This window comes from Carcharhinus amblyrhynchos, chromosome 15, assembly GCF_965287045.1.
Source record: "Carcharhinus amblyrhynchos chromosome 15, sCarAmb.v2.hapA, whole genome shotgun sequence".
NCBI lineage: Eukaryota > Metazoa > Chordata > Chondrichthyes > Carcharhiniformes > Carcharhinidae > Carcharhinus > Carcharhinus amblyrhynchos.
In genome coordinates, this window is record NC_137338.1 from 16,822,822 (window position 1) to 16,843,548 (window position 20,727).

At 41.2% G+C, this 20,727-nt stretch overlaps 1 protein-coding gene across 1 annotated transcript; it reads right to left on the minus strand.

Moving 5' to 3' along the window:
• Positions 1 to 1,789: 1,789 nt before the first annotated feature.
• LOC145352916 (T-cell receptor-associated transmembrane adapter 1-like) lies at positions 1,790 to 19,909 on the minus strand. The gene is made up of 5 exons (XM_080203217.1): positions 19,801 to 19,909; positions 10,956 to 10,995; positions 6,816 to 6,877; positions 5,802 to 5,863; positions 1,790 to 4,287 (listed from the first exon to the last, which is right to left on the minus strand). The coding sequence occupies exons 1-5, from the start codon at positions 19,850 to 19,852 to the stop codon at positions 3,979 to 3,981; spliced, it is 525 nt and encodes a 174-aa protein (XP_080059343.1). The 5' UTR covers positions 19,853 to 19,909; the 3' UTR covers positions 1,790 to 3,978.
• Positions 19,910 to 20,727: the final 818 nt, after the last annotated feature.

Genomic DNA, 20,727 nt, shown 5'->3' on the forward strand with positions numbered 1-20,727 from the left:
ACCAACTCAAGAACAACTTCTTCCCTCCTGTTGTCAGACTTTTGAATGGACTTACCATGCATTAAGTTGATCTTTCTTTACGCCTTAGCTATGACTATAACACTATATTCTGCACTCTCTCATTTCCTTCTCTACGAACGGTATGTTTTGTCTGTATAGCATGTAAGAAATAATACTTTTCATTATGTTAAGACGTGTGACAATAATAAATCAAATTTCATATACTTTGCTAATGAGGTTTTCAGCAATGTAACAGTATACCTCTTAGCTAAATCCTGCAAGTTGACTTTTGGTCTTAGTTTAGTGTAGCACTTTTAGATTCAAGTCCCACTACAGGATGTGAGCATGAAATCTAGACTGACACTTCAATGCAGTACACCGCAGATTTTTTTTTGGATGAAACATTGAACTGAGAATCTGACTACCTTCTTGGGTGAAGTGTATGAAAGCAGTTAAAGAAAAACTCCATTTATAGATGTCTCAACTTCATCCTCAGCTGTTTCAACATAGACATGGATGTAAATTGAGGGCGGTTGATACTCCTTGGTGTCCTTGTGCATCTGTGGCTGAAAGTAAGCCTGCGGGTACAGCAGACAGTAAAGAAAGCAAATGATAAGTTGGCCTTCATAGCGAGAAGATTTGAGTATAGGAATAGGATGTTTTGCTGCAACAAAAACAGAAAGTGCAGTTAAATCTCAGCACATCTGACAGCATCTGTGGGGAGAGAAGAACTAACGTTTTGTGTATAGATGACCCTTTGGTGAGGCCACACCTGGAGTATTGTGTGCAGTTTTGGTGTTCTTATCTAAGGAAGGATGTCCTTGCTATAGAGGAAGTACAGTAAATGTTTAACAGGCTGATTCCTGGGATGGCTGGTCTATCATATGAGACTAAATTGTTTAGGATTATATACACTGGAGTTTAGAATGAGAGGAGAGCGCATAGAAACTTATAAAATTCTAACAGGATTAGACAGCATAGATTCAGAAACGTTGTTCCCAATGGTGGGGGAGTCCAGAACTAGGGGTGATAGTTTGAGGATTAGAACTGAGGGTAAAAGAAATTTGATCTATCTTGTGGGGTTAAAGGGACCAAGGGATATGGGGAAGGATCAGGATATTAAATTTGATGATCAGGCATAATCAAAATGAACGGCGGAGCAGGCTTGAAGGGCCAAATGGCCTACTCCTGCTTCTATGTTTCTTTGTAGTGCAGTATATTGCCAATTTTCCTTTATATGTACAGATAGCACTTTGCACTTCTTTTGTCCAACTCAATTTAAGTGAAATTTGGTTTCCTTTGCAAATCTGGCTACTTTGCTTTGAGTTTCTGAATTCATTTCATTAAAGACCATAGAAATCTCTAACAATTCTTTGGGATATCCTCTCAGTATATGGATGCACACTCCACTAATAAGCATTTGTTTTTCAGCTAATATTGACATTAATTAATAAAACATACACTGAATCTTCCATTGGATCTTCAATTGTATGCAAGTCATTCAGAATGCTTTACTATTTTAATTTACTAAAAATGGCAGTGTAAAAGTTTCAAAATAGCAACTCTTGGATTGAAAAATTACTTTTATGGCATCATGATTGACTACTACATTACTGGTGAATTTATAAGAAAAATGAAAAGATATCTAGTAAATTCACTGAAAGTGGCTTAAGTATCTATTTATCCTAAATTCAGTGCTTAGAAAACTAATTTTAGCTCAAGAACTACATATCAAAATGCAGTACTTTATATAATTTAATGTTTATTTAAATAATCTGCAGTTGTTAACTTTTATTTCAGAATACATATTCAGTATATAAGAGAATATAATCATTAGCATTACCATTTTGTTAGCAAATCTACAAATAGTATATTGCCTGGTCAGCAATATTGTTAATGCCTCCTATTAGAAGAAGCAACCTTTTCAAAATCTGCCCCAGATCTAACCCTTAAATAAAAATGGAGATTATTTCTGTTCAGTTAAAGGCAAAAAACATAAGTCATCCGATTGCAATGCACATTAACCACAATCTTCAGAACATCTTTAAGTTACGTGCTGATATTCCACTAATCTTTGATTATGCTCCCTCAATTGTTGAGGCCCTCCATCAAACTTTGATTTAAAAATCTTATTTTTGATTTTGCATCATGTCAGTGACTTTTTGGAAAAGAAATTTCCACATTTGCTAGCCTGCGAGTTTCTGCTCATTAATTTGAATGAAAGGGAAGTCACAGACAGACTGCTGAATGAAGGAGAATTCCTACCTAAAAACACATTTTCAAATGCAATTTGAGGTAATTGGCTGCAACTTAATTTCTGCACACATGTAGTTGTCTGGTTGAATATACATCTTGTCATATGTCAAGTTTTTAAACTTAAATACCAGGTCAGAATTTGACACATCAGTTTCTTCCATTTGCTGCAATCTGTATTAATCAGATGCAGAAATGTTTTTCCTGGTTTGTAACAGCATCCAGTCACAAGAGTGGTAAGACAGAGCAAATGTGTTTATATAAATGCTATTTAAGATGAAATAATTAGCATGTCAACAATAATGGCATATATTTACACAGCACCTTTATTGTGATGAGAGCTCCCAAGGCACTTCATGGGATTATAAAACAAAATATGACAGTGCTACATAAGATATTAGGACAGACGACCAAAGGTTTGATCAAAGGGAGGTTGTTAATGAGTGTCTTAAAAAGAAAAGAGAGGGTGATGGAGGAAATTCCAGATCTTAAGGCTGAAGGATGAATATCCACCTGCACTGGAACGATTTAAAGTAGAGTGCTTAAGAGGCTAGAATTAGAGGAGCGCAGATTGAAGGACCACAATGTTGTAGGAAATGACAGAGGTAGGGAATCCATGGATTTGAGATCAAACATGAGAATTCTAAAACTGAGGCACTGCTTAACTAATAGGTAGTGTAGATCAACGAGCATTGGAGTGAAGAATGGACGGGTTTTGGTGCGGATTAGGGCACAGACAGCAGGATTTTGGTTAACCTTGAGTTTAAAGTGGATAGGACCTGAGAGGCTGGCCAGGTGTGCCTTAGAATACAAGAGTTTTGAATCACACCTATTTTTTAATGATTTACTTCACCTCTTCTCAGCCTTTTGGCGAAGGTCAAGTGTAGTATCGACATGCTGTGCTTGGTTGAAGTCATTAGGTTACATTTCAGCTTCATTTGAAGCAGTCTTTAAAAGCGACATCTCGGCCTTTTGGCTAAGATGCAAATGAGATCAAGCATTGGAGGAGGAGCTGTGCCTACTCCAATCAGCTTGGATCATGTAGATCAAGCCCAAGACAGGAGGTGAGAGCCCTGTCTTTTCAGCTTGCATTGGGAACATCTGATTGGATTGAATTGGAATAAAAACAAACAAAAAAAAACTTTGCCTCTTTAGGCTTATTTTTAAACCAAGAGCATTACCAAATAGTGTAACTATAGCAGATGACTCAAACTGTAAAATGACCTGGGTTTCAAACCTTCAAACAATTTGATAATTGCACATTCCAAGCATCAATTCTTATTCAAACATGTTGTCACATTTACCATCCTGCTTTTTCTGTATGAATTGTTCAATTCAAATGGATGTATACAGGCAGCAATGATGCAATTCTACCATGTGTCTTCAATGAGTAACAACTTGGAGATCTCTTGACATCTGAATGCACTTGAACATTCAGACTGCTTAGAACCCCTTTAATTGCAAAAGCAATGACTGAATTATGGAAAATATGAATATTAAGGCATGCTTATTTTTCACTGCTCATGAATTCAAAATGGAGTTTCTCAACTGCGTTTTTTTTGAAATGATAGAAAATTAAAATTAAAAGTAGTTTGTTCTTCCCTATTTCCTGTATAAATGGTGCACAAACCAACTTTCAATGCAAACTATTTCACAATAAACGTGGATACATTGCATTCCTTCAAGATAAATCTTACCAACACTGATACCAGCACAAGCTAAAAGTCATTTTGTATTGTCAAATACTGTTGCTGTATCATTTATGGACAACGTGCTTTGAGATGTATTTATTCTGCCATAAAAAATAACTGGATCATCATGATTAGTTTCTTCTCTTCTATCTTCATTGAAAGAAAGCTGCTCGCTGTTCAGATAAAGGCTGGGTCTTGAGGTCAATGCATGTGTGTTCAGTGACATACTATCATCCTCTAGTATATCCTTATTTGGCTTTTGATTTTCCATCTTTCTGAACTTCTTTTTCTTTTCCATTGGAAGATCTAGAGATGCATAACACATCTGATTTTCAATTACCACCTATGAACGAACACAGCAGCATATTAGAATGTAGAGATTATTTCATGTTTAAAGTACACTTAAAAGATTTTAGGTGACGGTGCCTAGTGGCAGAGTCTTCCACTCTATTCTCAAGTCAGCAAATAGCAGTTCACAAGTTTTTAGGTCAGTGCTAAATAAGATATAAACTGAGTTTGTGTAGGAAGTAAAAAAGTGATGTGGGGAAATTCCACTGAAAATATAATGTGTTGCCACAGGTCAATAGCGATAATTGAAGGACGATATCAGGAAACATTTGTAATAAAACTACCATTTTGCGGCTGAAGCACTAACAACACCCATCACAGATTTAGTCCAGCTCCTTTAGTTATAGTTACCACGTCATAATTTCCACCCTGTTTCAACGTTCGCTTCAGTTACTCTTTTTAAAAAAATCTCCCTAGCAAAGGCCATTTTGTTTCACATAGTTTAGAATCGTGGGGGTCTTCACCTGCTCCCCTTGTATATCAGGAAATTGTGGACATGCTACCTAGGAACAGAAACTACCTGAAGCAGGTACCTTTGACAGTGCTGTGCCAGAAGCAGGTATTGAGCAGATGCTGTACTATTGATTCATTTTATCCCTAAAATTGTCAGCAATGTGTTTAGTTATTTCTAAACCTTTCCTTTTGCAACCCTCCCCCTCCTAAATTCCCTCACTCCACTCAACAATGCAAACCTCCAACTCACAGATCGTTCTTCAGCCAATTCGATTCACTCTACTTGATATCAAGAAATGACTGAAGGCACTGGATACTATCAAGGCTATGGGGCTTGACAGCATTCCAGCAACAGTACTGAAGACTTGTGCTCCAGAACAAGTTGCACCCTTAGCCAAGCACTGTCATCTCTCTGACAATGTGGAAAATTGTCCAGCTATGTCTTGTCCACAAAAAGGATAAATCCAACCTAGCTAACTACTGCACCATCAGACTATCTGTGATCAGAGTAATGGAAAATGTTATTGACACTGTTATCAAGTAGCATATACTCAGTAATAACCTGTTCACTGACACTCAGTTTGGTTTCTGCCACAGCCACTCAGCTGCTTATCTCATGGCCTTATGGAAAAAAAAGGTGATGTGACAGTGACTGGCCTTGACACCAAGGCAGCATTTGATTGTGTATGGAGGCTTAGCAAAACTGCAGTCAATGGGAATCGGGAAAAACACCCCACTAGTTAGAAATAGGAATGTTTGCTGATGATTGCAAAATGGCCAGCATTATTCATGATTCCTCAGATACTAAAGCTATCTATTCCATATGCAACAAGACCTGGACAACATTCAGGCTGGGCTGATGAGTGGCACGTAACATTCATGTGACACAAGTTCCAGGTAATGACCATCAACAAGAAGACAGAATTCAAAAAACTCTTGCAATGTGGCATGAAGGATTATGAGTGCTGAATTAACTTACAATGTCCTGTCAACTGAACATTGCATTTGTTAATTAAGATATGAATTGTTGAATGATTATCTCCTTGACAGAAATACCTTGGTTTCATCTCCGTATCTATTAGCTGGTGTCATGGCTTCATAACAGCACTCATCTTGAACTTTAAAAACAAAAAGATTGCACTTGTTGATTATTTTCTGGAGCAAAACATTTTTCACAATGATCTTTCTGTTATTAAGACTAGTTATTAAGGTTTCTCTTTTGATTTTTGAAATGTATAACTATACCACCGTTACTGTCACCACCAACTTGTACAGTTTTGTATCATATGGGATTTTACCAGAACAGCCTGCTGCTGGGGGTGGGAGAGGGAAGTCAGGTCTGCCCGGGGTTGGGAGAGTGGAGGAATTGGGCCTCACCTGGGGGTGAGGGGAGTGGTGAACAGGGTCGTCAGCTGAAAATCAGGCCTGGTGGTGGGGAGTGGGGGAGGTGATGGAAGTTTTGTAGGAAGGGGAATGGTTCTGTGGAGGTGGAAGGTTCCAATAGGAATTGGGTGTTCCAGTGGGGAGTGGGTGAAGTAGGGTTGGATATCCTATGGGGAGAGGCAGGAGTTAACCCTGGGTGTTCAGGAGTAGATGGATGGCAGGGGTTCCGTGGGGGATTGGTGCTGGGTTATACAATCATTACCCAGAAGTTAGGAGTGATTTTAATTCTTCTAACTTTCTCTGGATAACTTGATTGGAACAATCGCAACAACCAAGAGTTTGCGATTTAAGTTGCAGTTTCGGATGATTCCCAGTTTGAACCTTGGCAATTTCAGTGCAATTTTTCCTGGAGGTCGGAGGTTACAGCCCATTGTCATTTGTTTATTAGGTTTTATACATATATATAATCTTTTGTGTATAATTTCAAATTTCTTGGTGCACTTGGATGATTTAACATCCTTTTAACATTTTACCAAGTTGTTGACCTGTCCAAGTTGTGTGGAGGTAGGCAGGAGGTTTCTTGATATTATTGTTTGTTTGATAACATCACTCTCAGTAATTCCAGCCTTTAATTATCTCCAATTTGCTCAATCATTTCACTGGGTACATTAAGACTGGGAAGCATACCTGTGTTATCCTGGTTCAGATTGCCATAAATTGGATTGTCATCCACCTCCTGAATTGCAGGACTAATGCATAAAAACAAGATAATTACATTAAATAAAGAATTAAACTATTAGTGCAGTATTTCTGTTTTACTGATCCTTGACTGAAATAGTTTTAAGTGAGTGTCTTGGGCTCAACTTCTAATATGTAAAGACACACTGATTGTATTTGTCTGCTTGTAAATCAGGCTGGTTAAAAGCTTAAAGTTTATTTATTAGTTATAAGTAAGGCTTACATTAATACTGCAATGAAGTTACTGTGAAATTCCCCTGATTGCCACAGTCTGGCACCTGTTTGGGTCAATGCAGCTAACCAGCACATCTTTCAGAACTAGTTAACGCACTATGTAAGCTGCTGTGCCATTCCATATGATCTTCCACCTCCCTCCATTAGTCCTTTCATTCTCGAGTACCCCAAAATAATCCATCAAGCTGTCTTGAATATATTATTTATAGATATATTATGTATGAATATATAACATAGTAACTGTTTCAGGCATGTTTGATCCAGCTAATCCATCTATCCAAATATTCAATTTCAGCATTTCTAATAGACCTGAGTTGTGTTTGCTGATGAGAATTTGTCTACCTCCTTTTTGAAATCCATTAAGTTTGCTTGTTGTACCACCCATGCCAGTTCCACATACTTATCACCCTTTAGTTAGAAAATGCAGAAAGCTTATTTTTATATTCTTCAGTTGCCTTTAATTTTTTTTATGTGACCTTTTGAGCATTCACTCTTTCTTATTAAGGGGCAATCATGTCTAACGTACTTGATTGCATTTTTCAAAGAAGTAAGAAGTTGAAAGTTTACTTATTAGTCACAAGTAAGGCTTACATTAACACTGTAATGAAGTTACTGTGAAATTCCCCTAGTTGCCACACTCTGGCACCTGTTTGGGTCAATGCACCTAACCAGACTGTGGGAGAAACCAGAGCAAACCCATACAGACAATGTGCAAACTCGACATGACAGTAACCCAAGCTGGGAATCAAACCTGGGTCACTAGCACTGTGAGACAGCAGTGTTAACCACTGTGCCACCGTGCCACCCATGGTGTGTAGATAACGGCAATGTATAATTGGACTACAGCAAGGTCCCACATGGGAGACTGATAGTGAAAGTAAAGAACCCATGGGAACCAGAGAAATTTGGCTAATTGGATTCATATTTGGCTGAGTGGCAGGAAGCAGGGTGATGGTCAAGGGGTGTTTTTCTGACTGGAAGACTGTGTCCAGTGGAATCACACAGGGATCAGTGCTGAGGCCCTTGCTATTTGTGATTCATATAAATGATTTAGACTCAAATGTAAGAGGGTTGATCATAAGTTTGCAGATGATACGAAAATTGGTAAGGTGGTGAAAAGTGACGAGGATAGCCTTAGATTATAGAGGGATATAGACTGGCTAGTCAGATGGGCTGTCCAACGCCAAATGGAATTCAATCCAGCTAAGTGTGAGGTGATGCACGTGGGAAGGACAAACAAGACAAGGGAATACAGAATCCTCAGAAACACCGAAGATCAGAGGGACCCTGGTATGCATATACACCGATCCTTTAAGATAACAAGACAGGTGGATAAAGTGGTTAAGAAGACATATGATTACTTGCCTTTATTAGCCAAAGCGTAGAGTTTAAGAGCGGGGGGGTGGTTATGCTGGAACTATATAAAAGGCGACAGCTAGAGTATATTACATAGTTCTGGAATCCACATTATAGGAGGGATGTGATACTGCTGGAAGGGTGCAGAGGAGATTTACCAGGATGTTTTCTGGGCTGGAGAATTTTAATTATGAAGAGAGATTGGATAGTCTGGGGTTGTTTGCTTTGGAGCAGAGGAGCATAGATAGAATAAACAGGATTAAATTCTTCCCCTTGGCAGAGGTATGAATGACTAGGGGCATAGATTTCAGGTAAGGGACAGAAGGTTTAGAGGGGATGTGAGGAAAATCTTTTTCACCAGAGGGTGGTAGAAGTCTGGAATTCACTGCCTGAAAAGGTGATGAAGGCAGAAACCTCATAATACTTAAGAAGTGTTTAGATGTGCACTGGCAATGAGAAGGGATACAAGGCTGTAGGCCAAGGGAAATGAGATTAGAATAGTTAAGTGGTTTGTCTTTGGCTAGCGCAGGTGCGATGGGCTGAAGAGCATTTTCCAGTGCTGTATACCTTTATGTGATTATGACCTAATTTAGGACCCTTTTGGAAACCAGCCTCACGAGGGGCAGAGTAGAACCCACACTGCTTCCCTTCAAATGGATGGATGTGACCCAAACGTGAGTTTTACTCATTTTATTCCTCCTGGCGGTTCAGTGGTTAGCACTGCTGCCTCACAGTGCCAGGGACCCAGGTTCGATTCCAGCCTTGGGTGACTGTGTGGAGTCTGCATGTTCTCCCCATGTCTGCGTGGGTTTCCTCCAGATGCTTCGGTTTCCTCCCACAATCAAAAGATGTGTGGATTAGGTGAATTGGCTATGATAAATTCATGGGTTTATGGGGTTAGGACAGGGGTGGATGGGCCTGGGTAAGATGCTCTTTCAGAGAGTCAGTACAAACTACATGGGCTGAATGGCCCCCTTCTGCACTGTAAGGATTCTATGTCTTCACAACAAGTTGCTGGCCATGACAGTTCAACCTCCTGATGCAGCTGATAACCTTTTTTTAGAATATATCTGTAATACGCATTATCTCCATACAATATTTGAAATGTTTAGAAAAATCTGAAATAAAAGTTTTCATGCCAACATTGCGATTCACTGCTATGAAACAGAGCTTTGAGTGAAGACTCCAGGGATAAAGCTTCAGTTAAATAATCAATCCTACAATGCTAACTGAGTAATTTCAGTAAGTAAGTGAATTGGCATAAAGCTTTCCCAATTTAGTGGATTAGTCCATTTGTTTGTAATGGCCATCATTGTTGATGCAATTAAGTTTCAACAGTAACATTTAGCAAACATTTTAAATAAATCAATTACAAAGTGATTAAACTTATATCTAAGTTTTTAAAGCAAAAACTACAAATGGTTGTGAGCATAACCCAGTCCATCATACAAATCAGCCTCCCATCCATTGACTCTGTCTACATTTCCTGCTGTCTTGGAAAAGCAGCCAGCATAATTAAGGACGCCATGCACCCCGGACATTCCCTTTTCCACCTTCTTCCATCAGGAAAAAGATACAAAAGTCGGAGATCATGTACCAATCAACTCAAGAAGAGCTTCTTTCCTGCTGCCATCAGACTTTCAAATGGACCTACCTTGCATTAATTGATTTTTCTCAGAACCCCAGCTATGACTATAACATTACATTGTGCACTCTCTTCTTTTGTTCTCTTTGTATAGTATGCTTTGTCTGTATAGTGTGCAAGACACAATGGGGGCAATTCTCCTAGCCCACTGCCCTGCTTTAGCAGGATGGGAGACTCTAGTGGAGGCTGTTTTGCAGGCTTCCCGTTGGGTGCTACAGCCTCCGTGAGTCTCCAGCGGCTGGATTTCCAGTGCTGCCAGCCACGTGCAAGAAATTGGTCTGTAGCTGATGGTAGCACAGAGGTGAGCACTACTGCCTCACAGCACCAGGAACCAAGGTTCAATTCCTGGCTTGGGTCACTGTCTGTGTGGGGCTTACACGTTCTCCCCGAGTCTGCGTGGGATTCCTCCTAGTGCTCTGGTTTCCTCCCACAGTCCAAAAGATGGGCTGATTAGGCGCATTGGCCATGTTAAATTCTCCCTCAGTGTACCTGAACAGGCGCTGGAGTGTGGTGACTAGGGGATTTTCACAGTAACTTCACTGCAACTTCACTGTAAACCTAATTGTGACACTAATAAGTAAACTAAAAAACTAAATTATGTCAGCCACATACTGGTATATGCATAATGGTGTTTTTAAATTCAGTGAAAACCTCGTGAGAATGATCCAATGGCAAAAATAGGACCATTGGCCAAATAGTGTAATCAAGGGGCATAACACTTATTTAAGATTCCTGTACAAATGTGATGCCTCGGACTCACAGGCCAACGCAAATACCTTCGAGAAATACATATCCACAACAAGAAAAGTTAGTTCCAAGTCCAGACAAACGAATATTAATTGAGATTTCCATACCTCTGCAATTCTTTGACACTGCGGTATATTGGTCTGGGAGCTGCAAATCAGAGAAAGTTTGGTTCATTTTTACAAGTCAAACAAATATGGTTTTTAATAACAGACAAATTGCTGGATCATATCTGAGTGATAATTGAAATGGAATCTTTTTTCTTTGGTGAACTTTTAATGGCCCAAGTCTTCTTTGTATTGTTTTAGCCAAAAAGACAGCAAATTATACTCATAATTCAACTGAACCTTTTAGCCAAGACTGCTTTTCCACAATTTCTAAATTAAGCTTAAGGGTAAGAAATCTATTGTATTTCCAGAATTCTAATTTATTAGAATTAGAATTAACCAACTAATACATATGGTCTTTCAAAGAATGCAACACTAGGATAGAAACATTGAAACATAGAAAAACTAAAGCACAATACAGGCCCTTCGGCCCACAAAGTTGTGCCAAAGGTGTCCCTACCTTCATGACAATGTTAGTGACAATCAAGAGTGGACATAGTTATGGAAAAGGACGAAGATAGAGCAGGAGTTAAAGTTCAAAACTGGGGCAAGGTTAATTTTACTAGTTTGCAGAAACAGCTACTTGACAGTAAATCAGTGACAAGGCAGTGAGTGCCAGGGATCCAGGTTCGATTCCTGGTTTGGGTCACTGTCTGTGTGGAGTTTGCATGTTCTCCCCGTGAGTACGTGTGTTTCCTCTGGGTGGTTAGGTGCATTGATCCAAACAGGCGCTGGACTGCAGCGACTAGGGGAATTTCACAGTAACTTCACTGCAGTGTTAATGTAAGTCTCACTTGTGACAAATGAATAACTTTTTTAAAAAAGCATTCAAAGGGAGATTATGGAGTTCTGAAGAGACATGTTCCTGCAAAGAAAAAGGGTGGAATGGCTAGATCCAGAGCCCCCTTGATGTCATGTAACATACAGGGTGATAATGTAGAAAAGGAAAGCTAATGCAGGAATGAACTTCTGATGCTGTATAAGGTTCTGGTCAGACCCCACTTGGAGTACTGTGAGCAGTTTTGGGCCCCATATCTAAGGAAGGATGTGCTGGCCTTGGAAAGGGTCCAGAGGAAGTTCACAAGAATGATCCCGGGAATCCCTTGTTGTATGAAGAATGGTTGAGGACTCTGCGTCTGTACTCTTTCGAGTTCTGATATGGAGATGCTGGCGTTGGACTGCAGTAAACACAGTAAGAAGTCTCACAACACCAGGTTAAAGTCCAATCAGTTTACTTGACAAACCCCGAAAGCTTGTGGGTTTACTATCAAATAAACTGGTTGGACTTTAACCTGGTGTTGTGAGACTTCTTACCTCGTTGGAATTTAGCAGAATGAGTAGGGTTCTTATTGAAACTTACAGGATATTGCGAGACCTGGATAGAGTGGACATGGAGAGGATGTTTCCACCAGTAGGAAAAACTAGAAGCAACAACTTCAGGCTAAAGGGATGATCCCGTAAAGCAGAGATGAGGAGGAATTTCTTCAGCCAGTGAGTGGTGAATCTGTGGAACTCTTTGCCACAGAAGGTTGTGGAGGCCAGGTCATTGAGTGTCTTTAAGACAGAGATAGATAGGTTCTTGATTAATAAGAGGATACGGGGGTACGGGGAAAAGGCAGGGGAAAGAGGATGAGAAAAATATCAGCCATGATTGAATGGCAGAACAGACTCAATGGGCCGAGTGGCCTAATTCTGCTCCTATGTGTTATGGTACTACAGAAAGTCAAGAGGGGTTTATGAAATGTAGGGCTAAAATCAAAAAGCAAATTAGGAAAGCAAAGAGTGGTATGAAAAAATATTGGCAAGTAAAATCAAGAAGAACCCAGAGCTGTTTTATCAATGCATTACATGGGCAGCATTGTGGCACAGTGGTTAGCAATGCTACCTCACAGCTCCAGGGAGTTAGGTTCAATTTGGATGGCTCTTCGTCGAGTTTGCATATTCTCCCCGTCTTCATGGGTTTCCTCTGGGTACTCTGGTTTCCTCCCAGAGTCCCAAGATGTGTGGCATTACGGGGACGGGGTGGGGGCTAGGGCCTGGGTAAGACACTATGTAGAAAGTAGGTACAGACTCAATATGTCGAATGGCCTCTTCCGTACTGTCGGGATTCTATGATTAAGAGTAAGAGGATAACTAAGGAAGGAACTGGGCCTATAAAAGATGAAAAAGGTAACCTATGTGTAGAGGCAGAAGTTGTCTCGGACAATATAACTCGGAGAGCAGGGTGGCACAGTGGTTTGCACTGCTGCCTCACAGCGCCAAGGACGCGGATTCGATTCCCAGCTTGGGTTACTGTCTGTGTGGAGTTTGCACATTCTCCTTGTGTCTGCATGGGTTTTCTCTGGGCACTCAGATTTCCTCCCACAGTCTGAAAGACATGCTGGTTAGGTGCATTGACCCGAGCAGGCTCCAGAGTGTGGTGACAAGGGGAATTTCACAGTAACTTCATTGTAGTGTTTATGTAGACCTTACGTGTGACTTATACATTAACTTTAGCTTTGTGGATATTGATAAATATCTTGAATCTGTGTTCACAAAAGTGGGCTGATGCAGACATTGTAGTGGAGGAGGTATATGGAGTATTGGATATGATGAACATAGGGAGTGAAGCAGTATTAAGGAGATTAGATTCTAATAGCTGCAATTCTCTGGCCGTTCACTCCAGTGGGATTCTCCAGCCCCACCGCAATGCAGCCCCAGGTTTCCCACTGGTGTGGAGTAACATCAATGGAATTCCCATTGACAGTGGTGGGCCCAGAGAATCCTGCCACTAACAAACAACCCACCTCCTCTCCCTGGGAGGAAACACACAGCTGGGAGGCCAGAGGATCTTGCCCGATGTGTCTGATTAAATGTGTTCCAGGCTGTTAAAAGAAACCAGGAAAGAAATAGCAGATGCTCTTACCATAATTAACTGAGTACAGGCATTGTGCCAGATGACTGGAGGACTGCTAACATTTTACTTTTGTTTAATAAACAAGTGAGTCATGGACTGAATAAGTTCAGGCCAATCAGCCTAACCTCAGTGGGCAAATTTTTGAAATCTGAATTCTGAGACAGGATAAACTGCCACTCCGAAAGGCACGGAGTAATCAAGGACAGTCAACAAGGATTTGTTAAGGGAAGATTGTATCTGATTAACTTGATTGAATTTTTTGAGGAGATAATAAAGAAGATTGATGAGGGTAGTGCAGTTGATGAGATCTACATGGAGTTTAGCAAAGTCCCAGATGGCAGACTGGTTGAAAAAGTTAAAACCCATCGAGCTTGGCTCAGTAGCAGGAAATGAAGGGCAATGACTGACAGGTGTTTTGTGACTAGAAGATTGTTTCCATTGGGGTGCCACAGAACTCAGCACTAGGTCCCCACTTTCTGTGGAATATATTAATCAGTTGAGCTTAAACGTAGGAGGCATAAAGTTTGCAGATAACACAAGAATTGGCTGCATGGTTGATAGGAGGAAAGCTGTAGACTGCAGGAAGATATTAATGGCCTGGTCAGGTCGTCAAAAAAGTGGCAAATAGAATTCAATAGGGATAACTTGGGGCATAGATTTAAGGTAAGGGGCAGGAGATTGAGAGGGAATGTGAGGAAAAGCTTTTTCACCCAAAGACTGACAGGAGTCTGAAACTCACTGCCTGAAAGGGTGGTTGAGGCAGAGACCGTCATAATATTTAAGAAGTATTTAGATGTGCATTTGCCATGTCAAGAATTCAAGGCTATGAGCCAAGTACTGGAAAATGGGATTAGAATAATTAAATGGTTTGTCTTTGTCTGATGTAGACACAATGGGCCGAAGGGCTTTTTCTGTGCTGTATACCTGGAATCATAAAATGCTGCGCAAAAGGAAGCCACTCGGCCCACTGAGTCTGCACAACTCTCTGACAGGGTACCTTAACTAGGCTCTTTCCCCCACATTATCCCTATAACCCCACACATTTATCATGGCTAATCCATCTAGCCTATTCATCTTTGGATTCTGAGAGGCAATTTAGCATGGCCAATTCTCCTAATCTGCACATTTCTGGACTGTGGGAGGGAACCGGAGGAAACCCATGGAGACCACAGGGAGAATGTGGAAACTCCACACAGACAGTCACTTAAAGCCGGAATTGAACTCAGGTTCCCAGGGCTGTGAGGCAGCAATGCTAACCATTGTGCCAACATACTGCCACCTCTAGACTAAACATGAGCTGACACATTTGGGAAGTCAAACAATGCAAAGGAACACACAATAAATGGGAGGATACTGAGAGGTGTTGAGGAAGTGAGGGAGCTTGGGGTGCATGTCCACAAATCCCTGAAGGTAGCAGGCCAGGTTGCTAAGTTGGTTAATATGGCACATGAAATATTTTCCTTTATTTGCTGATTCACAGAATATAAGAGCAGGGAGGTTATTCTGAAGCTATATAACACACTAGTTAAGCCATAATTTATTGTGTGCAGTCCTGGTCACCTTATCAGAAAAGGGTGTAATTGCAATAGGAAGAGTACAATGGAGATATACGAGGACGGTGCCTGGACTGGGAAATTGCAGCTAAAAGGAAACATTGGATAGGCTGGAGTTGTTTTCCTTGGAATAGAGAAGGCTGAGGGGAGATCTGATTGAGATGTACAAGGTTGTGAGGAGCCTGGATTAGGGGGGATAGGAAGGACCATTCCCCTTTAGGAGTGAGGTTAGTGACTAGAAGACATAGCTTTGAAGTGATTGATAGAAGGATTAGATGGGAGATGAAGAAAAATATTTTGACCCAGAGGGTGGTAGGGATCTGGAACTCACTGCCTGGAAGGGTATTAGAGGCAGAAACTCATGTGAAAGGTATCCGGACATGCATCTTAAGTCCAATAACCTCCAGGGCTACGGACCAAGTGCTGGAGAATGGAGAATGTCCCCGCCTTAGCGATTATTTTCCAAACCTCGCTGGATTCCGGGGACGTGCCGGAAGATTGGAAAACGGCTAATGTTACGCTGCTGTTTAAAAAGGGTAGCAGGCAAAAGGCAGGGAATTATAGGCTGGTTAGTTTAACGTCTGTTGTAGGAAAAATGCTTGAATCCGTCATCAAAGAGGAAATAGCCAGGCATCTTGAGAAGAATTGTTTGATAGAGCAGACGCAGCACGGATTCGTTAAGAGGAAGTCGTGTCTGACGAATTTATTGGAATTCTGTGAGGATGTGTCTAGTGCGGTGGATAGAGGGGAACTGGTGGATGTGGTGTTTCTTGATTTTCAGAAGGCGTTTGATAAGGTGCCGCACAAAAGGTTGTTACAGAAGGTTAGGGGGCATGGAGTTGGGGGTAAGGTGTTAGCGTGGATAAGGGATTGGCTGTCAAATAGGTGGCAGAGAGTGGGTGTCAATGGGTTCTATTCGGATTGGCGGTTGGTGACTAGTGGAGTGCCCCAGGGATCGGTGCTGGGGCCTCAGCTATTTACCATTTATATAGATGATCTGGAGGAGGGAGCCGAGTGTAAGGTGTCGAAATTTGCTGATGACACAAAGATAAGCGGAACAGCAAATTGTGCGGAGGGTGTGGAAAGTCTGCAGAGGGATCTAGATAGGCTGAGCGAGTGGGTGAGGACCTGGCAGATGGAATACAATGTTGGCAAGTGTGAGGTTATCCACTTTGGCAGGAATAATAGTAGGAAGGACTACTACTTACAGGGTGAAAAGCTGCAGCATGCTACGGTGCAGAGGGACCTGGGGGTCCTTGTGCATGAGTCGCAAAAACCCAGCCTACAGGTGCAGCAGGTGGTCAGGAAGGGAAATGGGATGCTGGCCTTCATAGCGAGGGGGATTGAATATAAAAGTAGGGAGGTCTTGCTGCAACTGTACAGGGCACTGGTGAGGCCGCAGCTGGAGTACTGTGTGCAGTTTTGGTTGCTGCACTTGCGCAAGGATATTTTGGCCTTGGAGGGAGTGCAGAGGAGGTTCACTAGGCTGATACCGGAGTTGAGGGGGTTGAGCTATGAAGAGAGGCTGAATAGACTGGGCTTGTACCCGTTAGAGTTTAGAAGGATGAGGGGGGATCTTATTGAGACGTATAAGATGATGAAAGGGATGGATAGGATAGAGGTGGAGAGGTTCTTCCCGCTCAGAAAGGACAGCAGGACTAGAGGGCACAGCCTCAAGATAAGGGCGGGGGGGGTGCAGTTTAGAACAGAGTTAAGGAGGAACTTCTTCACTCAAAGGGTGGTGAATCTCTGGAATTCTCTGCCCGTTGAAGTGGTGGAGGCTACCTCGCTAAATATATTTAAGACACGGGTAGATAGGTTTTTGATAGGCAAGGGGATTAAGGGTTATGGGGAGAAAGCGGGAAAGTGGAACTGAGCCACGACAGATCAGCCATGATCTTATTGAATGGCGGGGCAGGCTCGAAGGGCTAGATGGCCTACTCCTGCTCCTATTTCTTATGTTCTTATGAATTAGGCTGAATGGTTCATTTCTTGCCATTGCAGACAAGAGGGACAGAATGGCCTTCTGTGTCATAATATTATCTACATTTTCTGAATTTTCTAAAGATCTGAAAGGGAAGAATGTGCAGGGACATGAGGAGAGGGCAGGCAAGTGGCACTATGTAAATTGTTCCTTCGGAGAGTGAGCATGACACAATGGGCCAGATGGCTGACTTCTGCATTGTAACAAATCCATGATTCTATTCTATGATTCTGCGCACAAGCTGATCTGCATTGTATCAGTTTGCTTGGCTAACTATCTTTCCACTAACTATCCTCTAGTTGCTCTTTTGGAACTCATACCCTTATCATTTTAGATTATGAAGTGACCAACAAGAGACAATATTGTTTCCTTCCCCCAGAGATTGACCTTAATGCTTGAATTACAAATGTACAAATTTTGGAAGTTCCATGCCCACACATTTTCACAGTTTCATCGCCATGTTATAACAGTCTAACACTTCTACAGTCTGCCTACATTTGCTCTACTGATGCTGCCCCTACATATAGGCAAATGTAGATTTGATTTTGTGACATGACGGAAACATGACTTTACATGCTATAAACAATGGAAAATTACAATGGTAGTCTAAAAGAATTTGTTACAGTGAGGCAAGTTCACTGTTGCACTATCTGCTATTCACCTGATGCTTCAAGTTGATGACCATAGCTTCTCAAGTCACTGTTATCCATTTTAATTGCATTTGAAATAAATTCCAATTCAAGTGCACACTTATAATCAGAACACAAAAACTAACTTTCACGTTGAACCTGCAACACAGTCAAATTCTCAATCCATCTAAAGTTGCTCAAAACAAAATTAATACTCTGGTCAAAGGCTGAAATTATATTAAGACAAAAAAACTACCAAGGCAACTTAAGAAATGTGACAAATGGGTTCAACTACCATATTTAAGAGGGAGATGTTTGTTTGCCGTCACTGTTAAGCGTCCATTCAAATGACCAACCCAGAGATTAACAGCAAGTTCTTTTTTTTAATTATCCGATCAGCTTGTATTTCTACTTTTCAATTTCTCATCGGCTAATTTTTTCTACCATGTTTTCTACTTTTTTTGTTGTATCGGTCCTTCCTCATTCATTCTGTTTATTGTCCTCGGCAATCTTTACTCCCATCCAATGTTTCCTCCTTTAACTAGGGAGTGTTGCACATACAGGAGTACAGTGCTGCTGTGGGGCTGGGTTCTGCACAGTGGTATTAACGGCTCCAGGCTTCATATTACATCAGGAATGGTGTGTCCTTACTTGGTGTCTCTCAGAGTGTTCAGAAATGTAATGAACATTATGCTTTGATTTGGTTGGATTTATTATTGTCACATATATTAGCATACAGTGAAAAGTACTGTCTCTTGCAAGCTATACAGACAAAGCATACTGTTCCCTGAAGGAAACGAGAGAGTGCAGAATGTAGTATTAAAGTCATAGCTAGGGTGTAGATAAAGATCAACTTAATGCAAGATACGTCCATTCAAAAGTCTGATGGCAGCAGGGGAGAAGCTGTTCTTGAGTCGGTTGGTACGTGACTCTGACTTTTGTATCTTTTTCCCAGTGGAAGAAGGAGAATATTCAGGAAGGAGAATATACCGGAGTTGAGGGGGTTGAACTACAAGGAGAGGCTGAATAAGCTAGGCTTGTACTCGTTAGAGTTTAGAAGAATGAGGGGAGATCTCATTGAGACATATAAGATGATGAATGGGATGGATAGGATAGAGGTGGAGAGGCTCTTCCCGCTCAGAAAAGACAGTAGGACTAGAGGGCACAGCCTCAAGATAAAGGGGGGGGGGCAGTTTAGAACGGAGTTGAGGAGGAACTTCTTCACTCAAAGGGTGGTGAATCTCTGGAATTCTCTGCCCATTGAAGTGGTGGAGGCTGCCTCGCTAAATATATTTAAGACGCGGGTTGATAGGTTTTTGATAGGCAAGGGGATTAAGGGTTATGGGGAGAGGGCGGGAATGTGGAACTGAGACACGACAGATCAGCCATGATCTTATTGAATGGCGGGGCAGGCTCGAGGCGCTAGATGGCCTACTCCTGCTCCTATTTCTGATGTTCTTATGTTATGAAACAAGTTCTTAAGAACTTAAGGAAATTAAAATGCTCGTTTACAAATGAAAACTGAAACTGAAACATTTTCCTCTTAAATATGGTAATTGGGCTCAATTATGACATTTCATGAGATGCCCCTGTAGTTTTTTTTTATCTTAATATAATTTTGTCCTTAAACCAGAGTATTCATCTTTTTGGCAACTCTTGGGTGGATTTAGAATTTGACGACATTGCAGACTCAAACTGAAAGTTAGTGTTTGTGTTCTGACTCCAGGGCATGTATTTGAATCGGACTTCATAGGAACAATATTGAAACAACAGAAAGGATGCTTACCTTTCTGACGGTTTGCTGTACAGTAGATAACGTTCATCACAAGCGAAGTCATCAAAGCTAAAACAGTAATACCTAACAACCACCAAATTCCAAAGTGGCATTTGGCTAATTCGTCTGTAAAAATAAATGAGTAGTTGTTATTGCATGTTTCCAGCTTCCTCAAGAATAAAGGTTTCTGGCCCTGCTTTGATACGTTATCATCTAAATGCTTCCACCCTAACATACAGGCCGCATGTTTTTTAGCTCTAACGGTTTGGGCTTTGAGAGATGGATGGCCAGTCATTGCTGGCAGGTCAGCAGTGGTCAGGTAGGCAAGAACCCTATTCAGAATTCTGACTAAAAATTTAAGTCGGGCAATGAAAATGTAAGAAGGGAGGCAAACAAAACAGGCCTTGGCCTCTGAAGAACCATTCTCTTCCAGTCTTATGCGCTCCATCTACCAAGTCCACTCCTCTCACTCCATATTTCGAAGAAAGCTGCGACAAAGTTGCTATCCCCCATCCTTAAAAGTAAATGTAACAAAAGGAGACAGTAATCCAGGTTGGAGTGCAATGTCCTTATTCGTGGTCCAGTGTCTGCAACCCTCCTGTCCTGATTATTACTTCACCATCCCCCCAGGTTTTTCTAAAAAAAAGCTAAGTTGATGCTCATGTTACTAACAGGGCGGTGGTGTTGGCGAAGTTTCCTACCCTTTGTAGAAGGGACTGATCTCCAGATCATCACAGATTCAAAAAGAAACACGTTTAAACAGTCGAAAATACTAGCGATTCCCAATGCACTTCACAATCTGACAACATACCAAATCGTCAAATTATTCTGGTGTATTCATGTTGGTTGGAGTGAGTACGCTGTAACTGCACTTGACCCCAATGCCATTCAATAATAACTGTCCCCTGACATTTTTGTTTTGATAGCGGGTTTATTATT